General features: G+C 46.9%; 1 protein-coding gene across 4 annotated transcripts in view; it reads right to left on the reverse strand.

Annotated features, from left to right (window-relative positions):
- The window catches only part of EFCAB11 (EF-hand calcium binding domain 11), a 169,198-nt gene that overhangs the window by 63,851 nt on the left and 82,184 nt on the right, over positions 1-23,163 (reverse strand). The window contains exon 6 of one of the 4 annotated variants that reach the window (XM_005212274.5): positions 1,404-7,316. The exons of the other annotated variants lie outside the window; for them this stretch is intronic. Coding sequence (XP_005212331.4) covers positions 7,289-7,316 — 28 coding nt within the window. The 3' untranslated portion in view covers positions 1,404-7,288. Of the gene's footprint in view, positions 1-1,403; positions 7,317-23,163 lie in introns of those variants that run through there. 4 annotated transcript variants of the gene reach the window in all.

Consider the following 23,163-nt stretch of genomic DNA (forward strand, 5'->3'; position numbering starts at 1 on the left):
CACGCAGGTTTCAGGCCCTGCTATAATATCTATGGAACTGGAAACTCTGAGCATGGGGCCCAGGAGCAGTGTTTAAAAAGTCCCCCAGGCGAGGCTCACGCACCACAAGTTTGAGAAGCTCTGACCCAGGCATCCATCCACGTTGGCTGAATGGATGGATAAACGGTTAAAAACTGTGATGCTGCTCTACATTTCTAGGGCTTTCCTGGGGGTTCAGACGGCAAAGCGTCTGCTTGCAGTGCAGGAGACCTGGGTTCAACCCCTGGGTCGGGAAGATCCCCTGGAGAAGGCAATGGCAACCCACTCCAGTACTCTTGCCTGGAGAATCCCATGGATGCAGGAGCCTAGTAGGCTATAGTCCATGGGGTCGAAAAGAGTCAGACATGATTGAGCAACTTCACTTTCTACATTTCTAAAAACATACCTCCCTTCCAAGCTTTTTGCCTTCGTATGAGTTCAGACCTATGTATATGTACACACATCAGTTCAGATCAGTCTTCCAGTCGTGTCCGACTCTGTGCGACCCCATGGACTGCAGCACGCCAGGCCTCCCTGTCCATCACCAACTCCCGGAGTTTACTCAAACTCATGTCCATCGAGTCGGTGATGCCATCCGACCATCTCATCCTCTGTCGTCCCCTTCTCCTCCCGCCTTCAATCTTTCCCAGCATCAGGGTCTATACATAACCAATCTTTTTAAGATGTCCAGTGGAATTTGATCTGATCGCTGTAGGACATTAGACGTTTTCCTCTATAAAGGAGCAGTTAACAAAGGACTTCGTGCATAGTTAGTTGTTTGGTATCTACATGTACACATACAATTCAGTTCTGAATTGTGGTTGGGAGAATGGAACCTCAGGAAGTTAAACTCTCAGTGTCTGCCCTAGGACTGCAGAGCACATTCAGCGGGAGGCCAGGATCAGACCCAAGAGCCCCGGGATTTCCCGCTATGGCTGAGCGTACGAAGCCACAGACGCGCTAGTGGTAGAGACCCCGCCTACCAACGCAGGAGACGTAAGAGAGGCGTGTTCAGTCCCTGCGTCGGGAAGGTCCCCCGGAGGAGGGCATGGCAACCCACGCTGGTATTCTTGCTGGGAGGATCCCACAGACAGAGGAGCCTGGCGGACTACCGTCCGTGGGGTCGCAAAGAGTTGGACACGACTGAGGGGCCGACACAGGCAGAGGCCTCGGAAGGTTCCCGTAAGTACTCTGCTTTGTGGTCAGGCGATGAAATGTGTAAGGCTCCCTAGCCTCTATCTGGTCACTGCCTAAAGGACTTTCCTCTGGGGCCAGAAGTGACTTGTCGGTGCTGTCATAAAGGCAGCCTTTTCACATCTCCCTCAGTAGCTGCGGAAATCCTGGCTCGCACCCAAATGCCCCACTTGGGTTTTGTTCAAGAAAGATTTCTTCCAGCTGCTTTATTTGTTCCACGATTACATGTATGAGCTTTCAGAACGCACAAGATCACAAGTCAAATGCCAGGCTTCAGTCCCCAGTTCGCATAAAGAGAGAAAATTTGAAACCAAGGGAAACAACAAAACAAGGCTAAATGAAGGCCTAAGTATCACAGAAATGAGACTGAATGGTGTTCTTACTAAAGGTCAGCACGAGCCAACGCGCGGAGGGAAATGAGACCCGGTGGGGTAATCACAGTATCCTGGTGCTGTATTTATGGCCCTGCTCGCAAAGGGTCAGACACCCTCTCTAGCATTTACAATGTGGGGCATGGCAGGCTGGTAGAAATGAAAATATGTGTCTGCACTTAAAAACGTGAGCACTCACACTCATGAGTCTCACTCACAATAACCAAAAGGTGGACACGACCCACATGTCCATTGACGGATGACGGGATAAACAAAATGTGGTGCACACACACGATGGAATGCTACTCAACCTTTCAAAGAAAGGGAATTCTTTTTAAATGCAGACCAGCCTTGAGGACATGCTGCTGACAGAAATAAGCCGGCCCAAAATGAGAAACCCTGTAAGATTTTACTGATACGAAGTATCTCGTGTAGTCTAACGCACAGAAACACGAAGGTGAGTGGCGGCTGGCCAGGGCTGGGAGAGGGCAAATGGGGGTTTCCGTGTGCAAAGTGAAAAGGTTCTAAGGTGGTTGCACAGCAGCGTGAATGCAGTTGCCGCTCCGGCGCTGCACGCTAACACACGGCTAAATAAACACGAAACCAAACAAACAAAAGCCCCACGAACAGTGACCCACGCAGGACGTCCCCTTAAGGGTCGGAAGAGCCAGCGATCCAAGAATGACATCGGGCGTCCTGGAGATTGGCCATCGCTCATGCCAAGAGCCGCGGTAAGTACAAAGATGCGGGTCCAAATGAAAAGTGTAAAGTCAGGGGGCGGGCGTGGTCGGTTAGCTGTGGCAGATGGAGAAACACGGAAGAATCTGGAAACAGAAAAGTACAGCCACAGGGCGTGAGAGGAAGTTGACCTTTGGCACAAAAATGGAGAGCTTGAGCAACCCCCACGCAAAGTAATAAAATGCTAAAAAAAAGAAAAAAAAAGTCGAAATTTAAGAAGCAAAATTCTGAGGTTTCATGAATCTCAAAATATATCCTGGAAAGTATTAGAAGTTGATGGAGTCCCAAACAGCATATGAGGATTAAACACATCCCACACATTTATCTACTGTGATTAAGCCTCACAGTCTTACTATATCACATATGGGACACTTGGTGTATGTAACGATGAAACTCAGTGAGACCTTCAGAAGAGCACGCATAAACAGGGAAGACACTCTTGTCTGAAGCCATCTGTACTAAAAGTCAAGTCAGTTTAGGTCAGCTGCTCAGTCGTCCAGCTCCTTGCAACCCCATGGACTGTAGCACTCCAGGGTTCTCTGTCCACCACCAACTCCTGGGACTTGCTCAAACTCATGTCCAACAAGTCGGTAATGCCATCCAGACACGTCATCCTCTGTAATCCCCTTCTCCTGCCGTCAATCTTTCCCAGCAACAGGGTCTTTTCAAATGAGTCAGTTCTTCACATCAGGTGGCCAAAGTATTGGAGTTTCAGCTTCAGCATCAGTCCTTCCAATGAATATTCAGGGTTGACTTCTTTTAGGATGGTCTTGTTGGATCTCCCTGCAGTCCAAGGGACTCTCAAGAGTCTTCTCCAATACCGCAATTCAAAAGCATCAATTCTTAGGTGCTCAGCTTTCTTTAAGGTCCAACTCTCACATCCATACATCACCACTGGAAAAACCATAGCTTTGACTAGACAGACCTTTGTTGGCAAAGTAATGTCTCTGCTTTTTAATATGCTGTCTAGATTGGTCACAGATTTTCTTACAAGGGGAAAGCATCTTTTAATTTCATGGCTGCAGTCACCATCTGCAGTGATTTTGGAGCCCCCCCCCCAAATAAAGTCTGTCACTGTTTCCACTGTTTCTCCATCTATTTGCCATGAAGTGATGGGACTGGATGCCATGATCTTAGTTTTTTGAATGTTGAGTTTTAAGCCAGTTTTTTCACTCTCCTCTTGCACTCTCATCAAGAGGCTCTTTAGTTTCTCTGCGCTTTCTGCTATAAGTGTGGTGTCAACTGCATATCTGAGGTTATTGATATTTCCCCTGGAAATCTTGATTCCAGCTTGTGCTTCATCCAGCCCAGCATTTCTCATGATGTACTCTGCATATAAGTTAAATAAGCAGGGTGACAAGTACTCTTTCCTGATTTGGAACCAGTCCATTGTTCCGTGTCCGGTTCTAATTGTTGCTTGTTGACCTGCATACAGATTTCTCAGGAGGCAGGTAAGGTGGTTTGGTATTCCCATCTCTTGAAGAATTTTCTACAGTTTGTGATCCACACAGTCAAAGGCTTTAGCATAGTCAATGAAGCAGAAGTAGATGTTTTTCTAGAATTCTCCTGCTTTTTCTATGATCCAGTGGATGCTGGCAAGTTGATCTTTGGTTCCTCTGCCTTTTCTAAAACCAGCTTGAACATCTGGAAGTTCACAGTTCACATACTGTTGAAGCCTGGCTTGGAGAATTTTGAGCATTACTTTACTAGAGTGTGAGATGAGTGCAATCGTGTGGTAGTTTGAGCATTCTTTGGCATTGACTGTCTTTGGGATTGGAATGAAAACTGAACTTTTCCAGTCCTGTGGCCACTGCTGAGTTTTCCACATTTGCTGGCATATTGAGTGCAGCACTTTGACAGCATCATCTTTCAGGATTTGAAATAGCTCAACTGGAATTCCATCACCTCCCCTAGCTTTGTTCATAGTGATGCTTCCTAAGGCCCACTTGACTTCACCTTCCAGGATGTCTGGCTCTAGGTGAGTGATCACACCATTCTGGTTATCTGGGCATCCAGCAAAGGGACTGAGAACCCCCAGGGAATTTGACTTTGAAGGCCAGTGTGACTTGACTAGAGAATTGCACAGGACCGGGGAAACAGACTCTTGGAAGGCACAAACAAAACCTTGTGTGCACCAGGACCTGGGAGAAAGGAGCAGTGGCCCCAGAGAGACTGAGCCAGGCTTGCCTGTGAGAGTCTGGGAGTCTCTGGGGGAAGCATGGGTTGGTGGTGGACTGCTGTGGGGTCAGGGGCACTAAATACAACAGTCCTGGGAGCCACAGGACTTGGTGGCACAAGCCCTTTTCGGGGATGTCACCATTAACCCTACCACAGTTTGGCTTCCAGCCAAAGCACAGGGCAGGAACTCAGCTCCACCCATCAACAGAAAACTGGATTATAGATTTACTAAGCATTTGCGACCCCGTGGACTGTGGCCCGCCAGGCTCCTCTGCCCATGGGATTCTCCAGGCAAGAATACTGGAGTGGATTGCCATTCCTTTCTCCAGGGGATCTTCCTGACCCAGGGACTGAAACGAGGTCTCCCGCATTGCAGCAGATTCTTTACTGTCTGAGCTACAGGGAAGCTCCTTGACTGAGCATGGCCCTGTCCAATCAGAGCAAGACCCAGAGTCCCCCAGAGCCAGTCCCTCCCATCAGGAAGCTGCCAGAAGAAGCCAATCAGCCAATTTTTAAAAAATTGCTGTAAAGGGGAAACATGCAAAAAGTAAACAGAGCCAGGTGTCGATGCTGGGGGCCATCGGATCCTCACCCGGAAGTGTCACCTGCTGAGAGTGGACAGGCGAGAGCCGCCTGGGCTCCACCTGTAGCCATAGGACGTCCCCGGGGGCGGGGGGGGGGGGCAGGCCACACCAGACGCCTCATCAGTGCCTGAGGACACGTCTCTGGAGGGTGGCTGGCACCCGTCTCTCACCTGGGCGTCCACTCTCCTCTTGGTCCTGCCCTCTTCACTCCCATCCAGGCCTGGATCCGAGAGCGCTCACTCCCCAACGAGCTTCCTGCACATCTCCATCTCAGTCTATTCCCCAGGAGCCCAACCTAAGACACATACGTAACTTAAACGTGTGACTTAACATTTTACATATAAACGTGTTCATTTCCTTATATCCTGATCTATGCCAAAGCCCTCATCTTTGAGAAATGGTACACGGATCAGCACGACTTGTTCTCTTTCTCGAATGAACTACACCTAAAACGAATTACCTACAATATCCAACTTCGGTTTCCTGAGAATGAGAAAACTTAAAAAACCGCTAGAAAACCCCTACATGTGGAATTCCTGCAGCTTTTTGGATTCCCTGCTCGCCAGTCTCTAAGAGCTCTCCAACCCTCAGCTAATGCGGCAGATTAAAACAATTTTTAAAATTGTAATCAAATAGACATAACATAAAATTTACTGTCTCCGCTCAGTCATATTAAGTGGCATTTCGCAGTGATCACCACCATCCATCTCCAGAAATGCTGTGACTGAACCTTGGTCCCCATTAAAGAAGAAGTCTCCGTTTCCCTCCCCCGCAGTCCCTGGCCACCACGATTCTACTTTCTATCTCTGTGAGAATGACCACTCGAGGTCCTCAGAAGTTTTCCTTCACTTTATTGAGTTACCTTTATTAAGTCTTTCCAAAACTTTTTTTTTTAATAGAAAAAGCAGCTGTCTTTTTGTACTGACATTCTGTTTGCCTAATATTTAATTAAATCCCCTAATTAAAGGGCAAGTTCAGCTGGCATTAAGGGGTCTGAGAATAAACATCATAGACGAGGTCTGGGGACGAAAACCGCTCAAGTAGTTGGAGCAGACGTGCGTGACGGCGCTGCAGAGGAGCCTCTGCTTACAAATGTTCAACCCGCCGCGGGCACCCACCGGACGGCTCTGTGTAAGGACTGGACGCTTCCTTTAAGCTGCTGAACTGGCTAGGAGAACGTCTTCTACTGTGTCAACATGGATACTGATGGCATTTATTGGGCACCTGTTATGTGTTGGGCTCTGTGCCAAGCATGTGGCTTGCACTGTGTCACTGAATGTCCATAATCCGCGAGGCAGATACCATCACCTTCATTTTCTCTGCAAGGAAACCAAGGCCCGGAAGTAGTCAAGCAATTTATCCAAAGTGGCGCCACTGAGAAGTGGCCGAGCTGAGAGCTTCAAGCTGGTGTGACTCTAAAGCCCATCTCCCCTCTTCCTGCCCACACTGGCTCTGCAGATGAATATTTAATAAAAGGTGTAACAAGAATGAAAACACAGAAGTGAGCCTTTGTTTGCTATTGGCATCATACAAAATGACAAAATATGTCACTTGCTTCTTTAAGACTATAATTTAACAAACAAGGGATGTACTTGAATTCTCCTAAGAAAGGAGTATAGGTAATGCCGTCTGCAACTGGTATTTGTTTACATCAGAATGATTTCAGTTAATTAAAGGCAGAAGAGCTGGGCAGTATTTGTAAGGAAAGAACTGAAGTCAGACATTTTAATTATGCTATCAGATTAGCACAAAAAGAGAGAATAAGCTGTAAAGTTTTACTGAATATAATAAAAGCGAAGTGCGTTATGTCGCAAGATAACTCTTTGGATCAAGACAGAGAGAGAACATCTGAAATAATTCATAGACTCAGACAGTAAGTGACTAATCAAAGAGGTCTCACTACAACCATTTCCGTCAACAGCCACACGGAAGAACCAAGTTTTATTAACAAGCATATTCCCAAGAGAATAAAAGAAGAATTTGTGCTTTCTTTTAAAAAGGAAATTGAATGACATTTCAGAACAGATACCAACATCACTGAAAGCTAATAGCAAATTAAAAAAAAAAAAAGGAGGTATTTAGGATTGCCAAATCACGAGTAGGAGCAAGCTTCGTTTAGCAGCCTCTGCAAGACCTGGCAGAGGGCGGGGCGCTCGTCGGCCAGAAACGCGGCAGCTCCCGTCTCCATCCACAGCAAGGGCGTGCTCACTCCCAGTCTGTCTGGGACTCTGAGCTGTAACGATACACACCGAGATCCCCAAAGGTCAGCACAGCCAAGAAAGGCTGCCTGTGCCCCGAAGCTGTTTCCACACCAACAATCCATGAACCGTCATCAGACACAGCTAAGCCCCAGGCCCTCTCCCAGAGAGCCTGGTGACTCCCCTTTCCTGGAGCCATCAGACCTAGAGGTCCACGTCCAGACGGAATACCTGTTCGGGTTGTCCCATGGACACGTCCCAAGCTGACATCATCATCAAGCCCTCTCCTCTCCCCTGCCTGTGTCCCCGTCACACTGAGTGGGGCCACCACTAACTCACATCCCTAGTCCAGGGGCCCGGGGGTGATGCTCAACTTATCCACCCCTCCACCACACATCCGTCCCCATGGTGATGCACACATTAGACACCACTTGAATGCATGTGCTCATCCACTGAGCCCTTAGTTTAGGGCCTAGACCTTTGCAGGAAGGCTTCCTACAGTGATCAGTTTAGTCAGGGGGTCCGTAACAATCTCCTCATTTACTGATCTCCAACTCCATATCTGTAATTTTGCAATAAGGAGTTCATGATCAGAGCCACAGTCAGCCAGTGGTCTTGTTTTTCTTGACCGTATAGAGCTTCTCCATCTTTGGCTGCAAAGAATATAATCAATCTGATTTCAGTGTTGACCATCTGGTGATGTCCATGTGAACAGCCTTCTCTTGTGTTTTTGGAAGAGGGTGTTTGCTATGACCAGTGTGTTCTCTTGGCAAAACTCCAATAGCCTTTGCCCCGCTTCATTCCATACTCCAAGGCCAAATTTGCCTGTTACTCCAGGTATTTCTTGACTTCCTACTTTTGCATTCCAGTCCCCTATGATGAAAAGGACATCTTTTTTTGGTGTTAGTTCTAGAAGGTCTTGTAGGTCTTCATAGAACCGTTCAACTTCAGCTTCTTCAGCATTACTGGTTGGGGCATAGGCTTGGATCACTGTGATATTGAATGGTTTGCCTTGGAAATGAATAGAGATCATTCTGTCGTTTTTGAGACTGCATCCATGTACTGCATTTCCGACTCTGTTGACTATGATGGCTACTCCATTTCTTCTAAGGGATTCCTGCCCACAGTGGTAGATGTAATGGTCATCTGAGTTGATCCACCGATTCCAGTCCATTTCAGTTCTAAGATGTCCATGTTCACTCTTGCCATCTCCTGTTTGACCACTTCCAATTCACCCTGATTCATGGACTAACGTTCCAGGTTCCTATGCAGTGTTGCTCCTTACAGCATGGGACTTTACTTCCATCACCAGTCACATCCACCACTGAGTGTTGTTTCCGCTTTGGCTCAGCCTCTTCATTGCTTCTGGAGCTGTTTCTCCAGAAGTATATTCTTCTTCAGTAACATATTGGGCACCTACTGACCTGGGGAGTTTATCTTTCAATGTCCTATCTTTTTGCTTTTGGGAAAGATTGAAGCCAGGAGAAGTGGACGACAGAGGATGAGATGGTTGGATGGCATCACCAACTCAGTGGACATGGGTTTGAGCAAGCTCCAGGAGATGGTGAAGGACAGGGAAGCCTGGCATGCTGTAGTCATGGGGGTGCAAAGAGTTAGACACGACTGAGAGACTGACAAGAACTTCATATCTAAACACCATGTTCAAATCGTTCAAATCAACCTGGGTAGAATCCCTGAAAAAAGTGGAAAAAGAGAAAGAGACTTTCCCTTTGCACTTGAGGTGTGAGAAATTTTTTGCAAACCACTTAGAGATGAAAGCACATCAGATAACACCAAACACTGGCTTGAAGCCCAAATGCAATAGGCCAGTTTATCTTCAATATTCTTTAATTTCATAAAAAGAAAAACGTCTCCTTCAAGCAATCTCTCTTAAACCATAGTGATTCATTCTGGGTAAATACAGAGATATCTCCTAAGGAATTTCTCCCGAGGATGACATTTGAGGCCTCCTGACACACAGGTGACTCTGAGGGCCTTCACAACACCATCTTAGCTGATGAACAAAATCCAGACCTGACTTTGAACCCCAAACTCTGCCACTTACTATCTGCAGACCTTCAATCAAGTTACCCAGTCTTACAGAGAAAAGGGAGACAATGGTATTCAGTTGTATAAGGCTCGTGAAGTTCAACAACAGACAGTAAAGATCAGCTAAGGGCCAGGCACTGCCTTGAGCATCTGAGGTTCAGGGTGAAAGTCACAGCTCTGCACCTTGCACTTCTGGTCCAGTGGGGCAGACAGATACGGACCAAGCAGTATGGCAGCATGTGACTGCCAGAATCAGGATGTGAGCAAGTTTCACGCAGACAGAAGACTGGGATGATGGAGAAGAACCGGAAGAGAACTTCTTTGAAATGGGATAGCTGTGTAAACACCTGATACCTGGCTTACTTACCACTTTTGTTAAGCTGGGTGTTGTTTGGTTTTTTTTAACCCACATTTGGGCTTACCACTGCTACTGACCTAACCTTTCTCTTTTCTTCCTGAAAGTTCATATATGAAATCACGAGCAGAACACCTGATGGTCCCTCTACCGTGAAGACACTCCCACAGCCCTGACAAGGGGGCCTCATGAGGACGAGAGGCACCAAGATGCCCAGCGTCTGCGGGGGCCACCTGGGGGGTGAGTCCTCTGGCCCCAGTCACGCCTTCAGATGACCGCAGTCCCGGCTGACATCCTGAGTGTAACTTTATGAGAGGCAAGAGAAGCCAGGACCAGCAGCTCAGTCATTCCCAGATTCCCAACCCACAGGTATTATGTGAGATACGAAATGTTTATTGCTTTAATCTGCTAAGCCTCATGGTAATTTGTTACTCAAAAATAGATAAGACACAGGTCAATAGGGTATTAGTGATAAGGGCTTTGTATTAAGGATAGCATAATATTCTTAGTTAAAAACCAATGCTGTCTCTCTTCTCTGGAGCATAGAAATATGACACACACGATCATGAGCTGTGAGATGACTCAGAGTTAATGCTGGTTCTATGTCTTTCCCGGCTTCACATCATGACCTATCAAGAAACTATAGCTTAAAATATCAGAATTATGTCACTGAAAGAGAGTAATAGGTTGTGAGTTCTTAAAGACAACTTAAAACAAGGTGTATGGCAAGGCAAGGAGATCAAACCAGTCAATCCTAAAGGAAATTAACCCTGAATATTCACTGGAAGGACCGATGCTGAAGCTGAAGCTCCAATCCTTTGGCCACCTGGTGCAGATACGTGGAGAGGACCCTGATTCTGGGAAAGACAGAAGGCAAAAGGAGAAGCGGGCAGCAGAGGATGAGGTGATTAGATAACACCACTGACTCAGTGGACATGATGTAAGCAAACTTTGGGAGATAGTGAAGGACAGGGGAGCCTGGCGTGCTGCAGTCCATGGGGTCGCAGAGTCGGACATGACCGAGTGACTGAACAACAACAATATGGAAAGGCAAGTAATAATGAAAGGAAATGACTCATCACTAAATTGTAAGCATTAAGCAAACAAAGCAAAGGAGTTCTAGCCACAATTATTAGGTGACAAACCATCAACTTTTAAATTTATCAGAACTGGTAATTTGGGCATTCAATTCATTTCTTTAAAAATAGAACATATTATGAGTAGTATAAATTAGTATTTAAAGTTTCAAGGTGTTACATCTGCAGCCAAAAGAAGGAGCATTTTGTTCTCATTTATCGTTAATCTCCACGTTTGGAGTCATTTGTTCACGAACACTGGATACCGACTTTCCGCCAGAGATTACCCAAGGGGCCGGGAGCGAGCTGATAGAAACCATAATCTGTGACCTCCAGGAACTCACAGATGGTGGATCAGCACTTCTCACACGAGCATGACCAATGGGGATATTTTTAAGTATGGATGTGAAAGGCCGATTTATAGAAACTCAAATACTGAAGGTGGAGGGGTGGGACGTGGAGCTCTCCATGGTCTTAAGCTCATAATCGCTTCTGATGCTTAGTCTGATGGTTCTGCATCAGCAGGGTGGAGCGTAACACATGACAGGCCATGTACTCAGTCGTCAAATCCTTACAGAGCATCTGACCTGCACCATAGGTGCTGGGTGCTGGGGTGTGGGGGCTGGGGGCTGCTGGATACCAGAAAATACACACCATGCAGTTAGAAGGATGAGAGAGTCAGCCAAACAAAGGGGCAGATGACGTTCCACGGTAAACAGAACATCTCCAAGTGTGGGATCATACCATACGGTAGGCTTGATGACTAAGTTAAATGATAAAGTATATTCACGGATTCTGAGATTTATTTTATTTTATTATTTTCTTTTGGTAGCAAATTCCATGGCAGTTTTAAAAAAAAAAACAAAAAACTTTTTTTATATTAAAGTATAGCTGATTAACAATACTGTGATAGTTCCAGGTGGAGAGCAGGGGGACTCAGCCATCCATACACATGTGTCCTTTCTCGCCCAAACTCCCCTCCCACCCGGGCTGCCACACAACACTGAGCAGAGTTTCCTGGGCTACACGGTAGGTCCACGGTTGCCGGAAGCGGGGGAAGGATGGGAGGAAGGGATATTTGGGGAGTTTGAGGTTGACATGTACACACAGTTCAGTTCAGTCGCTCAGTCGTGTCCAACTTTTTGCGACCCCACAGACTGCAGCGTGCCAGGCTTCCCTGTCCTTCACCAACCCCTGGAGCTTACTCAGAGTCACGTCCATCGAGCCAGTGGCACAGACACACTGTTCTATTCAAAATGGATAACCAACGAGGATCTTCCAAGATTTTTTTTTGTTTTGAAAGAGACCTAATTGGCCCTCTACTGCAGTCTCCAAGATCACACAACAAAGACGGGAACTGAGGCTAGGTCCTGTGACTCCTGTTCCTTCGCACTTTTCCCCTTGGCCGGAAGCTTGCGCTTAGGAGTAAAGGAACCTCTTCAAGAGCCAGGACAAAAACAGTATATTTCTCAATTCTCAAAAGCTTGTGTTGTTACTACAGGCATACTATATCCCAGGAGCTATCAATCTGGGGCATTTTGGAAAAGATACAATCAGCAAAGGAAAAAAACAAGGTGGATGTGAAAAATGTCTTTGAAGCTATTTCAGTTGCTACTCTCAGAAAATGTTTGAATTTCAACTCTACTAGGCATAAAATAAGCTCATAGAAAGTGCTGGTTTTGAAATCTGAATCAGTGACCTAGAAATAAATCTCCGAGAGGGATAAACGAAATTTTGAAAGAGTAGAATCAAAGAAAATAAAAATGTTGTCTTCAAATGGTTTGTAAAAATAATGTTTTGGGGTTACAGTGTGGAAATAGGTACATTTTACAGCTACAGGTATTAATGACATACTGGCATTTTCTGACATAACACGAGTCAGCTAAGGAGTAGGCTTCCTTCAAAGCGGTTCATCGCTGGACATAACTGAGGGAAGGCTCTTGTCTACAGTCTCACCAATGATATAAGCATGGCCTCCCTACTCAGGTCTTTGCCAGCTGGCATCCCCTGCTGCCACTTCCCTGAGGCTCCTCAAGCATCAGCAAGGCGCCCTTCTCCGGGACAAAATCAAACTTAGACCTCTTATTTTTTGACACCTCCATCCACTCTGTCTCCCTGAAACACCCCGCCTTCCCCTTGTTCTCACGGAGCTGCAGATTGCAGGCTCTCTCCTGCCCTCTCCTTGCCCGGCTCCCCCCACTCGCATGCATCCTCTCAAGCCTCTTCCTGGACCGCTTCCCACTCTAGTCCCCCGTCTACACTAAGAGGTGGGGGCGTGGGACATGGAGATCTCCAGGTTTTAAGCTCATAATTGCTTCTGATGCTTAGTCTGACGGTTCTCCACCACCAGGGTGGAGCGTAATACAAGGCAGGCCATTTACTCAGTCATCAAACACTTACCAAGCACCTGATCTGCACCATAGTTGCTGGGTGCTAATGGACAGCTCTCCCACTCACCCAGGCTTCCCAGCCCTGGGAGCTCACAGACAGTTCTCTCGGCGCTGCTCCCAACATCCAATCAGCCTTGGAGGCTATCAGATTCTTTCTGTGTAACGTTCCTAAGATCTGACTTCCTCCTCACCTGTCCGTCTCCTTTACTCTGGAAACACGACCTCCTCGATTAAGCCCTGGACAGTTACCATGGCTTCCCGGGCACCAGTTCTGCAGCCTGAAGCCAGATGAAGACCATTCTCTCATGTCCCATCCCTCTCCAAGAATCAGTACCTGCCCTGCTGAATCCCATCTCAGTGCCCCTTACCTGGCATGACTCCCCTCCTTGTAAGCCAAACCTTCTACTTTCTCCAGCATGAAATTCCTTCTTGGACGATACCTGCCCAACCTACTCCTCTTCCACGGTGAATTTTAATTTCCCCAGCATGCATATGTGGATCACTCACACAAGCTTTATTGCAACTAAAGCACGGTTCGTGTAGAGACCACAGTAACAGGAGGGCCAGCCAAAGGGTCACCCTGTTTGCTAAACTGAACTGAATTTACTGCAACTCTGCCAAAGCTTAACTGAATCATCCAAAGACTGAAGGAACTGAGAAAACATCTGGCTTCAACCATAAGTCATTAATTTCTTAAACTATCGTAATAGAAATAGATACATGCTAAAAGCATTTTTTAAATTAGAAAGATCAAGGGAACAAAAGTCTTCAAACCTTCTTCTTAGCTTTCCGCCTCCTGACGTTTATGGTGATTTTTATCACTCTGATTACAAGAGGGTCTTTTGGCGTCTGAGGTGCTAAGGACGGGTGACGCGGGGCAGACTCAAATATGTGAAGGGTGAATTGTGTCCAGAAGTCAGCGGGTCAGAGAGATACTTTCCAAGTGGGAAATGAATTCTGACAGGAAGCCGCCTGCTGGGCAATGGAGGACGGCTTTGAGAAGCTGGTGATCAGATTCTAGCTGTGTTCACTAGTCTGAAATACACATGTGGCATCGACAGTGTAGAAGCCGCTCTGAAAAGAACTTAATTATGCAGAAGAGGCAGCCAAAGAGCTTCTAAAACGCGAACATCCACTTCATCAGACGTGTTAATATGTCACAGAGAACAGGCCCTTCTTACAAAATAACTGATGTTCAAAAATATGAGCCTCCTTGAGAGGCTCACAAATCCTGCCTCCTTCAAATCAAGATTAGCTTTTGACTAGGTAAGACCAGCAGGAAGTTACTTTCATAAGATGGATTGTTTAGGGGGCTTCCCCGGTGGTCCAGCGGTTAAGAATCCACCTTGCAATGCAGGGGTTTGATCCCTGGTCAAGGGACTAAGATCTCACGTGCCGAGGAGAACTAAACCCAAGTGCTGCAATGCTGAGCCTGCGCTCTGGAGCCTGCGAACTGCAACCAGAGAGCCCGATGCCGCAGCCTAAGAGCCTGCATGCTGCACCCCGCATTGAGGACTGGAGGCAGCCAAATAAACACTTTTTTTTAAAAGATTGTTTAAAAAAAATGCCTGTGAAAATTAAAATCATACATGTGTATTTATAGCTAATCTCCTCCGTATGTCTTCTTTCTAATCATATGTAAAATGCTGTTTTCATTCATTCACTAAGCTTTCATTGAGCACTACTCAAAGCTCCAGGGAGTCGATGAGGCCTACCCAGAAGGAACTCACAGGCCAAAGACGGGCACTCTCAGACTTGGTGGAAAGAGATGGAGAGTCAGGGACAGGAAATGACTAATGGGAAGAAATAACACTAAACAGAAATTTCACGTTTACTCCTAATTTATTGATTGAAGACTAATCCAACAAATTAATGTCAAATAAATCCAGGGAAGAACTCTGCCAGCTTGACTGCAGTCAGATTCAGTTTTCTGAAATTCTCACGAGTGAATGTGTCACGTCAAGGCCACAGTGAGGAACAGATGCTGAAAGACAGTGGCTGTGTAGGTAGAACAGTCTTTAGCTCTGATAGATAAGAAACGGTCCCTACATTTATGTCACAAGAAACACACCTGTTGATACCTATGTCTTCTAGTTTGCTTCTGGCAATAGTTTTGCTCTCACTATAAAAGAAATTTAGAATTGTATTATTGTAAAATAATTCTAAAAGAACAATAGGGAACCATTACAGAAGTTTTGGAGAACACACAGTCAGAAGTGATCCATGAGACCAGATCCTAACAATTCTATTGCTGTCGCTGTTCAGTCACTAAGTCCTTCCTCCCCTGCCTTCACTGTCTCCCAGAGTTTGCTCAGATTCATCTCCACTGAGTTGGTGATCCTATCTAACCTTCTCATCTTCTGTCATCCTCTTCCCTTTTGGCCTTCAATCTTTCCCAGCATCCCAGCAATTCCATAGGAAACTGTAATATACCAAAGCAAATCTTGGAATCAAACAGTATGCTCTAATAATAATTTTAGGGGAAATGGAATAAAATGCAACTGCAAAAGCAAACTTACTTGGCAACCTGTGAGGTCCTTCCCTTCCTTACAGGATCAGAGCCTCTCTCATCCTCTGCAGGAGCACCCCTCCCTGAAGAATCGCTCCCTTTTCTGAACTGCTTATTTCATCTCACCTAGTGGAACTAGGGGGCTTCCCTGGTGGCTCAGACAGTAAAGAATCTGTCTGCAATGTGGGAGACCCGGGTTCAATTCCTGGGTAGGGAAAAATCCCCTGGAGAAGGAAATGGCAACCCACTCCAGTATTCTTGCCTGGAGACTCCCATGGACAGACGAGCCTGGCGGGCGACAGTCCGTGGGGTCGCAAAGAGTTAAGACAGCACTGAGCGAGTAACACTTAGACTTAGTGGAAACAGGCAGGGAGTAACGTGCTACTGTTTATTTCCATGTTTCTGTCCTTTTCTCCAAATACGCTGGTTTCTGAGGACAAGAAGATCGCCTTCTATTCCTCTGTATCCCCAGCAACCAGGAAGCGCCCTGCACAGGTTGCATGTTTGTCGATATGGCCACAAATGCTCGTTTTGATACTACTTAACGTGAATATTAACAAAATGCAGTTGGTTAATATTTTGAAGAAAGAACCTGGGGTTAAAATTTTCTAATGTTATATATTTTGCCTTATTTGACAAGATTTCTGAATTCAATATAGCTTTGTATGATTTAGAGAAGTAAAAATTGTAAGAAATAAAACCATTCCTGTTTTTAAAAAATGGACATTCATTTATTCTGAATTTTAAAATCTCTTTAGGACTTCCCTAATCCCTTGGACTGCAAGGAAATCAAACCAGTCCATCCTAAAGGAAATCAGTCCTGAATATTCATTGGAAGGACTGATGCGGAAGCTGAAACCAATCCTTTGGCCACCTATGCAAAACTGACTCATTGGAAAAGACCCTGATGCTGGGAAAGACTGAAGGCAGGAGGAGAAGGGGACGACAGAGGATGAGATGGTTGAATGGTATCACCAACTTGATGGACATGAGTTTGAGTAAACTCCAGGAGATGGTGATGGACAGGGAGGCCTGGCGTGCTGCAGTCCATGGGGTCGCAAAGGGTCAGACATGACTGAGCGACTGAACTGAACTGAACTGAGGACTTCCCTGGTGGTCTAGTGGTTAAGAATCTGCCTGCCAATGCAGGGGGCATGACTTGGATCCCTGGTCAGGGAACTAAGATCGCATATGCTGCAGAGCAACTCAGTCCACGTGCCCCAATTACTGAGCCCACACGTGGGGCCTGTGCTTCACGAGAGAAGCCACTCATGAGAAGCCCACACACCGCAACCAGAGAGTAAACAAATAAACAACAACAACAACAAACTCTTTAAACTTAGATAAAATATACAGAGAACAAAAGATCACGAAATTTTTACTGGCCATTAACCCTTGTTTCGGAGAAGGCAATGGCACCCCACTCCAGTACTCTTGCCTGGAAAATCCCATGGACGGAGGAGCCTGGAAGGCTGCAGTCCATGGAGTCGATGAGGGTCGGACACGACTGAGCGACTTCACTTTCACTTTTCACTTTCATGCATTAGAGAAGGAAATGGCAACCCACTCTGGTGTTCTTGCCTGGAGAATCCCAGGGATAGCGGAGCCTGGAGGGCTGCCGTCTATGGGGTCGCACGGAGTCGGACACGACTGACGCGACTCGGCAGCAGCAGCAGCAGCAGCCTTGTTTGCCATTCCCCTCTTCCAAACTCCTGCTGATACAGTCATTCTACTATGTCAACGAGGAACACTGTTCAAAGTTTTAAATAATGCATAACTGTCCTAAACAAATAGGATCTACACCTTTTTTGAATTCCTCTTACCACACCCCCACACTTAGCCTCCTTAAACTTCAGATCTGGGGCTCTCCAGGTGGCCCAGTGGCTAAGCCTCTGTGCTCCTGACACAGGGGCCGGGGTTCAACGCCCAATCATGGAACTAACTGGACCCCCCACGCCGCGGCTGAGAGTCTGCCTGCCTCAACCAAAAACCATGCGTGCCACGATGAGGAGTGAAGACCCCTCACGTCCCAGGGAAGACCTGGTCCAGCCAAATAAATAATAAGTAAATATACATTAAAAAATCAGACTCTCCAACGGCACAGGAGTGTCAGAGACAAACACCACGGGGTAACCTGAGAGCTACGAGCAGACTGGTGGCCGCCCGAGTGTGTCAGGGGAAGGCTTCTGTGGGGACACAGGCTTCAGGGACTCTTAGACGGCCTCACCATCGACTCTGAAAGTAATTCACTCCCGCTCTCTTACTGACGCGCACATCTCTGTAAGGTTCTGAAAGGAGGTGTAAGGTTTAAGACATAAATACCCCTATGCTGCTGGCACTGTTTAGCTTCCCTAGAAACCCCAGATCTGCCCCCATGGCTGTTATCAAGGATCCCCGGGACTTGGGAGGAGAAGACCCCACCCATTCCCACGGCTCTGGGGTGAGCTCGGCCAAGCAGCAGGGTGCGAGCGCCTCGCCTGCACTGACTGGTGCCTGGATGACAGGTATTCCTGGGCCTCATCACTGGTTAAGGAGGGTCCCAGGACCGTAGAGGGAAGCCCAGAACCTCTCACCCGCTTATCTAAGCAGAGTGGCTTACATTAAGCTCATAAATGAAGGGCACCCCCCACCTGTGGTCTTGAACCTTCCTTTCCTTCTAGAGAGATTCCCTGGGTGGCTTTCCAGTGGCTGTACTATAGGACATGGCAATCTACTCCAGTATTCTAGCCTGGAGAATCCCATGGACAGAGGAGCCTGGCGGGCTACAGTCCTTGGGGTCACAAAGAGTCGCACACAACTGAGCAACTAACACTCATGGTCTTTCCCGCCAAAATAAGGTACGGATAAGTACATGTCAACAGAGGAGCCTGGCGGGCTACAGTCCACGAGGTTGCAAAGAGCTGGACATGACTTAGCAACTAGACAACAACAGGAACAGGTGGAGACACAAGTCCCCACAGAGCAGCGGCGCGAACCTCCTCCTGCCAAACGCTCTCCTGCAGACACTCCCCTGGGGCTCTCCCCCGTCTCAGGCAGCAGCGCTTGCCTTCCAGATGCTGCCGGCCTGGGGCATCCCCTGGGGAGGCGCCTCCTGCTTCTTTTCTGCCGCCTTCCTTGTTTTAAGTGCTCTGTAGGTCAGATTAAAGTATTTGTTTGTTTATTTTTCTCAGTAGCCGACTAAAGACAAATCTGCAAGCTCAGGATAAAGAAAGACACTTCAAACTCTGCCTTTGAAGCCTGGTTTTGAGTCAAGTAATTTACTTCCCTCCTAGGGCCCAATTATAGACCAGGAGGAAAATGGCCTGCGTGGCTTTCACGAGAAAACCAGAGACAGAAGCGCAGTTCACACCCTGCTCGCTTTCTCATAGAAACAAAAGCATGCAGGTGAAAGAAATGTCGCCACGTTTAGCAACATAAAAACATCTCCGAGGGGCTTGTCCCTCCTCCTCACGCTTTAGAAAAGTTAACTCCAACTTATCCAACAATATTAACTACCCAGATCAAAACAAGCTTTTGATAAGAAGGAAAAGTATAAAATTCTCTAGAAACAGGGGTAACAGGATATCAGCCAGGGAGTCCCCGTCCTGCCTGGAGGTCACAGAGCTTGCCCACTTGTTCCCACTACATAACTTCTGACGTTCATGATGGAAAAAAGTTCCTTACGCCCCCACGTTACTGTTAGAATTAAGGGATGAGATGACAAGGCTGTCGCATTGCTAAAAGCACGAGCTGTAGAGTCTGCAGAACAGACTTTGCCTTCTGGCTAGAACTACGCCATGGACTGCAGCATGCCAGGCTTCCCTCTCCTTCACTGTCTCCTGGAGTTTGCTCAAATTCAAATCCATCGAGTCAGTGATGCCATCCAACTATCTCAGCCTCTGTCAGCCCCTTCTCCTCCTGCCCTCAATCTTTCCAAGCATCAGGGTCTTTTCCAATGAGTTGGCTCTCTGCATCAGGTGGCCAAAGTAATGGAGCTTCAGCTTCAGCATCAGTCCTTCCAATGAATATTCAGGGTTGATTTCCTTTAGGATTGAATGGCTTGATCTCCTTGCAGTCCAAGGGACTCTCAAGGCCCAGCACAGCCAAACAAACAAACAAATATAAAATGGAGGTGATGATAACAGCCACCTGGGTGTGCTGGAAAGAGTAGATGAAACAAAGCATGAAAAGCGTTTAGTCTCCAGTGGGTGATAAAAATCTTTAGCAGTAGTATGATGACAGCACCCTAGGGGTGACCTCCCAAAGAATCTAGTGTCTTAACTCTCAAGGTCAGCTAGGCCGAGGAGCTGCTGTTCTTCCACACCCGGAGGGGCTGGAGAGCTCCCAGAGGCCTCCTGTGGGGCTCATCGGTCAGCAAGGAGCAGCAGTCATTCTTGGGGGATAAAAAAGGACAGAATTCTCCTTAGAGTTTCACTGCCTGAGAAAAACTTCGAGGGTGCCTGCTCTCTCTTTCTCTCCTAGACAGAAGACAGAGTTAGGAAGGGAAATGAGATTTCTCCATTCTCCTGGGAGAGAGAAGTGGGTAGAGTACATAGAATATTTTCCTAAATTTTTCAAATGCCTGGATAACGCCCCCTTAGCACCATAAATATATAAAACATTTACAGTCTGCTTTTAGGAGCAATGAAAAAGAACAGAATCTAGAAATAACTCTTAGTTGATCTTCAGTTCAGTTCAGTTCAGTTGCTCAGTTGTGTCCGACTCTTTGCGACCCCATGAATCGCAGTATGCCAGGCCTCCCTGTCCATCACTATCTCCTGGAGTTCACTCAAACTCACGTCTACAGAGTCCGTGATGCCATCCAGCCATCTCATCCTCTGTCGTCCCCTTCTCCTCCTGCCCCCAATCCCTCCCAGCATCAGAGTCTTTTCCAATGAGTCAACTCTTCGCATGAGGTGGCCAAAGTATTGGAGTTTCAGCTTCAGCATCAGTCCTTCCAATGAATGCTCAGGACTGATCTCCTTTAGGATGGACTGGTTGGATCTCCTTGCAGTCCAAGGGACTCTCAAGAGTCTTCTCCAATACCACAGTTCAAAAGCATCAATTCTTCGGCGCTCAGCTTTCTTCACAGTCCAACTCTCACATCCATACATGACCACTGGAAAAATCATAGCCTTGACTAGATGGACCTTTGTTGGCAAAGTAATGTCTCTGCTTTTCAATATGCTATCTAGGTTGGTCATAACTTTCCTTCCAAGGAGTAAGCGTCTTTTAATTTCATGGCTGCAGTCACCATCTGTAGTGATTTTGGAGCCCAGAAAAATAAAGTCTGACACTGTTTCCACTGTTTCCCCACCTATTTCCCATGTGGAGATGGGACCAGATGCCATGATCTTCGTTTTCTGAATGTTGAGCTTTAAGCCAACTTTTTCACTCTCTACTTTCATTTTCATCAAGAGGCTCTTTAGTTCCTTTTCACTTTCTGCCATAAGGGTGGTGTCATCTGCATATCTGAGGTTATTGATATTTCTCCCGGCAATCTTGATTCCAGCTTGTGCTTCTTCCAGCCCAGCGTTTCTCATGATGTACTCTGCATATAAGTTAAATAAACAGGGTGACAATATACAGCCTCGACGAACTCCTTTTCCTATTTGGAACCAGTCTGTTGTTCCATGTCCAGTTCTAACTGCTGCTTCCTGACCTGCATACAAATTTCTCAAGAGGCAGGTCAGGTGGTCTGGTATTCCCATCTCTTTCAGAATTTTCCACAGTTCATTGTGATCCACACAGTCAAAGGCTTTGGCATAGTCAATAAAGCAGAAATAGATGTTTTTCTGGAACTCTCTTGCTTTTTCGATGATCCAGCGGAAATTGATCTTAGCTTAGGCAAATATGAGAGTACTTCATTTGCAAAAATGTCATGATATCCCGACTATCTGAGAAGGTCCAAAACGGAGCCTCTCTAATATTTCCTGCACAAAGTTGCGTAGATGCCCCATTTTCCTGTTCGATGTGGTAGCACCCTCAAGGAAAGACACCATCCTGTACTCTACTGAAATCCATATAGGAATCTACCAGACGCTATGTCATTCACAGCAATCCAACAGTATTAATTATAAACTAAAATTCCCTAACTTGGTCACAAAAATTTATTATGTAATAGTTGACACACACAAAAGAGTGAATATATGTTCACGAACAGCTGCCTCATGAAGCTTGATAATGAAACTGAAACCTACGAGCCCACTCCCATCCAAGAACTAGAGAACTGCCAGTACTACTGTGGTACCTGCATCTGCCTTCCTGACCTCAGCCCTGTGCTTGCCTTCAGAAGCGGCCGCTCTCTTAAACTTCAAATGTATCGTTCCTTGTCTTTCAACTTTTTCTTTTGCCAAGATGGACCCTCAAGAGAATATTATTTAGTTTGCACAAACACTGCGAAAGCTTGGAGACCTCTCCCTCCAAACGGATCTGAAGTGGGAGACATAGAGCCTAGCATGGCGCGGCTCTTGTCTTTCTTCCTCCGCAGGCATCACGTGCCTTCACTTCCCTGGAGACTCGGCCAAAGTCCTGAGGATTCTCCTTGAACCTGCCCGCAGCGGTCACAAAATTCCCTTCATTCTCGGAATAGGTGTCTGTCTACACAGCTGTTATCTGAAACGGGGTACAACTTTCTGCTCACTCAATAGGAGCCGGTGTGCTCGTCATTTCTAGCGTGTACGATGGGGACTTGAGGCTTCCCGCCGCCGTGTTGGTGGGGAAGCCCTACGCCTGAAGAAGAGGAAGCGCAACCCAGACGGCTCTGGACAGCTGTCTGTGAATCCACGGCAACTATCTCCCTAACAGCTCTTCATCGACAAGGACCAAAGCAGAGACCGCGCAGCTGCCTGGGTGACTGTATAACTTGGTCAGCATATCCTCTACCAAGTCCCCTGGACTTGCTTCAACTTCTGTTAAGAACCGTGACTTCCTAATCATTTTTCCAGAAAGCCGTGTCATGGTGAGCATCCCATCCTCACTGATGAAGCCCTTAAGAACTGTGAAGGATCTGAGAGTTCAGTCTCACTGCAAGCTACCAAAGCAGCCCATCGGTCTCACGGATGCCGGCAGAAGGTCCAGGTCTCCCGGCTCAGACTCAGAGGACGTCGTAACTCACAGCACAGCAAGCAGCGCGAGCGTCGTGCGTTTGCGTCGGCTTCCGAACCTCCGGATTCTGTGGGGGGGTGCGATGTGGATGGGCTCGGAGAGGAGGCTACGCAAGTAAAGAGCCACATCCCAGAGGAGGGGCCTTGAGCTTGCAGAGCCCGGGCCTCTTAGGACGGCTGGTAAGCACGCCTGCCTTTTGTTCTGGGAGGAAACACTGACTGCATCTTCCAAGGATGCTTGCTATACAAACATTCTTGAAAAGGAGCTGTGGGACAAAAGGCAGTCAGTGCCTTACTCTTAAGTTGTGCAGAAACGAGAGAGGTCCAGGAGTTCCCGCGGCCTATCATTATCTGTCATACGTCAATTAAATTTTTATTTAAAATGTTTTAAACGGCATGATTGTTTTAAATTCCATCT

This window comes from Bos taurus, chromosome 10 (genome assembly GCF_002263795.3).
Source record: "Bos taurus isolate L1 Dominette 01449 registration number 42190680 breed Hereford chromosome 10, ARS-UCD2.0, whole genome shotgun sequence".
Classification (NCBI taxonomy): domain Eukaryota; kingdom Metazoa; phylum Chordata; class Mammalia; order Artiodactyla; family Bovidae; genus Bos; species Bos taurus.